Here is a 6853-nt window from a genome sequence, read left to right on the forward strand (position 1 = left end):
TTTAAAGGATAATACAGTTTAAAAAGGAAAGAAACATAACAAATTTGTATAAAACCTGATGAGATTATTTGATCAAAGGATTAGATGGTAATGATAGAAAAATCTGAACACTGTTTATGACAAGGAGAGTTTTGTAACTTTGAGCTTTCCTTGAAAGCAACGGGTTCTTTGTTTTTTGAGTTTGAAAGAAAAACATGGATAAATAAGTGGTAACATGTCTGAGATGTTGCATGGTTGGTTGTGGTACTATTCTAGTATACCAATGTCTGCTCCCTTCCCTCCGTTATCCTTTTCTTTCACACTCTCTTCGAATTATATTTTTGTTTTCCCATCACAAAAACCCGATCTGAACAGTGAAACATAACACTCCCCTTCGTCCCTTTTTTAAGATGCGTCTCCCTTTCTCCATCTTCAAACACTTGTTTTTCAAGCCTTCAACTTTCAACTCTTCCATGTCATCATCAACTCATGCTTTGTAGAGTCTGTTTTGGATTGGTTCTATCTTCAATATGGATTTTGGGGTTCTGGGTTTGGATGGTATTGTGGGTCCTCATAATGGAGCTCCATCTCCATCTCCAACTCAAACTTTCCTCTCAGCTGAGTCCAAACCTATGCTTTTGGGATCTAGGTTTACCAAGCAAGAAAGATCTTCGGACTCAGCCGAAGAAGATCACTGGAAAAGTTTCAAGTTACCGAGAACTGATGACTTGTCAACCTCAAAGACAATGTCATTGCACCAAGGCACTCCTTTGTTGATATCTAATTCTTTGGTCTTTACTGAAGCTTGCCAACAAGACCATATGATTAACTTATCTTTGCTCAAATCTGAAGTTCATTGTACCGGGAAAGAGGGTAGCTTTTTAGAGACAAGTAGACAAAACAGTGATTTCTCTTGTTATCAACATACACCCTCTATGAATACTAGAAATGCAGGTAGCGTCTTTTATTTATTCCTTCTGTTTTTAAAAGCTTTTGTTTTTTTACGAAGAAAAGAAATTGGTATTTGGCGATGTGATTTTTTTATAAACATTTTGTAAGATGGAGTTATATTTTGTAGAATTGAAATTGAGTCAGGTAGATAGTTAAGTCGACTTGTTTCTATGAGGCTTTAATTGGAAATGCTGACGTGCGACAACCTTAATAAACGGCTAAAAAAAGTGATAACAAAACCGGTAAAAAATGATTAGAAACTTTATTAGGCACTACCGTTTTTTTTTATTATTGGGCGTTTTACCGGATTTGGTAAAACGCTACCGGTTTTGTTATTTTTTCTACCAGTTTTATTATTGTTGGGTACTTTTACAGGAAATATTAAAAAAATTGATGTTTTAGGTAAAAATAATAATATTTTAGTTAATTTTCAAATAACAAAACCGATAGCACCTTATTTTTCGCGGGTTTCATAGGCATTTTGTTGAAAAATGAAGTTTTTATTCCTCTTACAAACTTTATACTTTTACCATTTGTTTTGGGGATAGAATACCTACATTTCTTACCGTTGAAAAGATTTCTGGTCTTTTATTGTATTTCTTTACTTTTACAGTGGATAATAGTTGCCAAAACAAGTTTCATGGCATATGTAGTGTCAGTAAATGTTTCAGAAAAGTTAACCTTCCAATGTCTTGTTTCAGGTTATGGTTCCGGAAGCCTGAATGCAGGCTTGCATGAGTTTTTTATTGGGGTTGAAGGACCTTTTACTCTATTTCAGTGGAATGAGCTAAAATCCCAGGCATTGATATACAAGTACATCACGTCTAATGTGCCTGTCCCTTCAAATTTGCTCATTCCTTTGAAGAAATCCCTCTACCCTTATGGCTTCACCAGCTCATCTGCTGGATCCTTGCCTTATAATTCATGTAAAATTCTTATCTTTCCTTAAAATGATAATAATCTGTCTCCCACATCATGTGGTTGACTTAGAACCCTTGTTGGTCATTAGTGTGTTTTTAGTTTTATATTTGGGTTTCATTTCAATTTTTGAAGGTATCTGCTGCTGTTCTTGTTTAGTGTATAGATACTGGAACTGGTATTACAGTTTTGTGCAGTGATCTGTTTATATTTGATAAAAAGTTTTATCCAAAGCCTGCTATCAGAAATGAAAATAAATTTCAGCTAACACTGAACTGGGTTTGATGTAAAATATTTTTTTTCTTTTTCCTTTCCTTTTTGCTTCCTTTGTTTTTATTATTGATCATTGAGTGGCCTTCACTTTTTCCTGTTTTAAATTTTTTATGTAGTGGGATGGGGTTCTTTCCATCTGCGGTACACCGGCAACACTGACCCTGAGCGGGGGAGGTGTCGTCGAACGGATGGAAAGAAATGGCGTTGTTCCCGGGATGCTGTTGCTGACCAAAAATATTGTGAAAGGCACATAAACAGGGGCCGCCGTCGTTCAAGAAAGCCCGTGGAAGACCAGATTAGCCATGCCGCCACTGGGACCACTAATTCAAAGGGGGTGCCGATGCCGTCTTCCTCCGTGTCAGCATCGGTTAAAACCAGTGGTGGTACAGCCAACAGCCTGGCAATTGCTTGGCAGCACCAGTTTAAGAACTTGCAATTGGGTGCTGCCAATCCTTATCCAGGCACCCTTGCCAACAGGTAAAACTTTATGCTTCTGCGGTTGCTTTACTTGCTTACATTCTTATTATTTCTATATATATATATATATATATATACTCTCTGTCCCTTTCTCTTTGCTTTAACGTAGATCTAATAATTCATCTTTACTTTGGTGACAGTGGCCACACCTTGTAGTTGGGCTTTGGATTCTCCTGGCTATGTACTTTGACCTATTGCTTATAGATTAAATCAAATTCATGTAGAGGCTCGTATTTATCATATTTTGCCTTTTGTTTTATCTTTACACGGATACTTTTTGAGTCTTCCATTATGTTCCTTGTGGTTCCATTTCAAATGTTTGTACTAATAAAGAAGATGCTTGTTGCAGAATACAAGATCAACGGGTGTTGCCGGTGTTGTCTTCCACCACCAACCTGAAATACAAAGAGTCCACATTTATGATTACGAAACAAGGTGTTCCGTTTGCAGAATCATTTCCAACCTATTTTGGACATGTTGCCTCCGATTCTCTCATTAATCCCTCGCATAAAAGCTCCTACATGAATTCTAAAGAGTTTGGTCTTCTCCTTGACTTCACTGGTCAAGAAAATCAAAACCACACTCCACCTCACCAATTCATTGATGGCTGGCCCAAGAATCATTCTAGCATTAATTGGCCAGATGAGTTAAAATCAGATCGGACCCAACTCTCAATGTCTATTCCTATGGCAACATCAGAGTTCTCATCGTCCTCATCCTCACCAGAGAAAGAAAAACTTGACCTTTCATCACTGAGGTTATCTCGGGAATTTGATTCGATCCAAATGGGCCTCGAAATGAACATTGACCTGACTGAGACTGACCATACCAAAAAGCAAGCTAACCGGGTACCGATGTCCTGGGGAAGTTCAATGGGAGGTCCTTTAGGAGAGGCCTTAAACAACACCACAAACAACGTGGATACTTTGACGCAGCTGTGATCTTCATCAGCTGTGTTGCAGAAGGCACCATTCGGTTCACTTTCAAATAGCAGCTCAGGTCCAGCCTTGGTGATAATGCACTCAGGTCCACTCTCATAAACGCTGCCTCGGTTCCTTCCACAATCAGAAGCTAAAATCTAAGCCTCAAATTGAGCCTGGTGCAGGTTCATTAAAAGAAAGCTTTGTTAGAATTTAAGTTCTCTATATAATTCTCCATCATCTTTGTTATCTTTTAACTTACAGTTCGATTTTACAAAGTAAGAACTTGGACATGGCGGGTGTATGAGTTGAAGAAGTGATTTATGATCTAATGAATTGTGTCATGTGGCCCTTATGTTTTTTTATCTCTTGAAGAGTAACAATAATAATAATAGGGGGGTTGATTGAGAGTCTGGACCCACTTATTAACAGGGAAAAGTGGTGCTGAAACTTGCATCATATTAAAAGAAATTTTGAAGAACGGCTCTGTTGGGGCATTATGTGGCAGACCCCCCTTTCCATTCTTTCCTGTTGGTAGATTGGGAACATTATTGAGAGATCACAAAAGGGAATCAAGTCGGACTTTCCTTGACTCCTAGCAGGAGCTACATCTGTGGCCTGCCAGCCCGGCATACCAACCCACTCACTCGTCATTCAAAACATGGGGACCCAACTCTTCGGCGTTGGGACAAGCTCGGTGGGGGTTGTTTGAAGATGGATCCCTAAAGTATCTGAAAGAATTTAAATCAACAGGATTGAACCGTGAAGAAATTATTAATATAAATTCTTTAAATATTAAAAGATTTAAAAAATAATTATTTTTTCAAAATTTTTAAAAAAATAAGGAGACTTAATATATTTCTCCAAAAAGTTGGACCAAGTCCGATTAAGTTTTATCAGGTCCATCGATTTACAAGTGGCATGTGATACGTTATAGATTGTCAAAATTTATGAGTTTCACACTTAGAAAAAATAACGATTTTGATTTTAAGAACATTTAGAGGATGACACTTTTTAAGTAAAATGTCACTATTGTAAAGTTATTTGTAATATTGTCTTAATTTCATATATTTAATTTTTTTAGTTTATAACAAAACAATGATAATATGATAAATTTAAAATTATTTTATAATTTTATTTTATTAAAAAATATTTTAAGATTAACATTTTAAAATATATCATATGACTTACACATCTTTTAACATCTTTTAAGACAGATATCTTCGCTAATTTACTAGCAAGGTTTTCAGAACCGGACCGCTTAGCGAATCGATCATGCTACCGGTTCACTGGTTCAACCGGTCGAACCGGTCCGACCGGTCGGAAGAACCGGACGTCGTCATAATTATTTAAAAAATTAAATAAAAATACCAAAAATATTTAATAAAAATAATTTTTTATATTACAAGTCATATTCAAAGCAAGTCATAACATATATAAGTTAAAAACCATAAAATCAAGTGAAACAAAATGATTCAAATTAACTACAACATAATATTTAAGGTAAAACATATTAAATAATAAATATAATTATATAACTATAATTAAAAAATAAATTTGGGGTTAAAAATCATAACAAAATGATATTGTTTGGTTTAATTTTTTTGAAAAAAAATAATCCCATATGACTAAGAAACATAGAAGAGTATCCCAAAAGTCTAAAGAGTAAAAATATGAGAACAAAACAATCTCACATTGCTAAGAAACATAGAAGCGCATCACAACTAACTTCTATAAATAATAGAGGTAATTTGACATTCAAAATCATGGAGCCTTTTGGTGAGCATTGAGTGAACTATTCTTTCACTTCAATCAAGCTCGAATTTTAGGCTTCAATCGAGCTTCTAAATTTTTTTTGAGTTCAAGCCTTTTTGAGTTCAAGTTTCAATATTATATTTTGAGTTTGAGTTGAACTTGATAATTTTTAGCTTGTGAGTTTGAGTTGAGTTGAGCTTACTTTTAAAGTTTTCAAGTTCGAGTCGAGCTCGGCAATACTCGAGTACGACTTGGCTCGTTTAACAAATGACGTTGTTTGGTTTAGTTTTTTTTTTTAAAAACAAAAATCCTGGTTTTTCCCGGTTTTCAGCCGGTCCGGTTCGAACGGTTCATCGGTTCTGGCCGGTTTACTAATAGCGGTTCAACCGGTTTAGATTGAACCGGACTAAGCAACGGTTCCCGGTTGAACCGGCCGGTCCGGTCCGATTTTCAAAACAGAAGTTACTAGGTATTATGATCAAATTAGAAATAAAATATTACAAATTAAAACATGCATTAGTTTCAATTAAGGATGGGTATGGGTCAAGTATGGTCGAATTTTTGACTCACTCGACTTGACACAAAATTATAAATACTCCATCAGACCTGAACCCGACCCGAAAAATATATTACCTTCCACCTAATCCGAACTCGACTTGATTTTTGAGATAAAATTCGAACTTGATCTGACCCGACCCCAAATAATATATTTGTTAAAAAATATTAATTTTATTCAATAAAAATAGGAATTTAATTGAAAGAAAATAATATATATAGGGGTATGATTGTAATTATCCCTAAATATATATCGTAAAATTATAATTTTTTTCGAATTGGGTCAGATTTTTTAGCCTAAATCCGATCCTAACCCGACCCGAACCCAAAATTCTTTTAAAAAATCGACCCGATCGAATTGAGTCGGGTAGGAACCCATCAGGTTCGGTCTCATTCCCATCCCTGGTTTCAACAAACTTCGTGTGTATTTTCTCTGAACTTACTATTTCTAGATCCTTAAAATGTCTAGGTTTCTTCCAATACATCATCCACAACCAGAAGCTTTTATTATTGTCACTATTAGTTATGGGCGTCAGTGAACCATATATGATATATGAAAGATTTATCATAATAATTTATATTTACCTTTTTTTATTTTAAATTAGCATTTAAATTTTAAAAAGTAATTTAATATTTATATTTATATTTATATTTTATTTATATTTTTAAAATTAATACATATTGATGTAGTATTGCAATAATCAATCATACTGTAATACACTATATTTTTTATATTATTATTTTAATCGGTTGATATCTTATTAATAAATTATTCGGATGTTAAGATGAAGTCAACATAAGTACAATTTAAAATTATTTTGAAGTTTTATATCAATTTGAGATAAAATAGAGTTCATGCACTATTTTTTGTTTTTGCAATTTAGACCCCAATTTGATTTTTTTTTTTTGTTAAATTCAAGTATCAATGTATAATAAACCGATGAAACTTGTCCGTGTAAACCTTATATCGAAACTTGTTCGAATTCCGTTGAACTAACAGATAGATAATCTCCAAACTTTACACC

At 34.5% G+C, this 6853-nt stretch overlaps 1 protein-coding gene across 1 annotated transcript; it reads left to right on the forward strand.

Moving 5' to 3' along the window:
- Positions 1–323: 323 nt before the first annotated feature.
- LOC120121666 (growth-regulating factor 1-like) lies at positions 324–3840 on the forward strand. The gene is made up of 4 exons (XM_039140979.1): positions 324–933; positions 1632–1856; positions 2238–2598; positions 2948–3840. The coding sequence occupies exons 1-4, from the start codon at positions 510–512 to the stop codon at positions 3537–3539; spliced, it is 1602 nt and encodes a 533-aa protein (XP_038996910.1). The 5' UTR covers positions 324–509; the 3' UTR covers positions 3540–3840.
- Positions 3841–6853: the final 3013 nt, after the last annotated feature.

The sequence above is a fragment of the Hibiscus syriacus genome, unplaced genomic scaffold (assembly GCF_006381635.1).
Source record: "Hibiscus syriacus cultivar Baekdansim isolate YM2019G1 unplaced genomic scaffold, ASM638163v2 tig00110377_pilon, whole genome shotgun sequence".
Classification (NCBI taxonomy): domain Eukaryota; kingdom Viridiplantae; phylum Streptophyta; class Magnoliopsida; order Malvales; family Malvaceae; genus Hibiscus; species Hibiscus syriacus.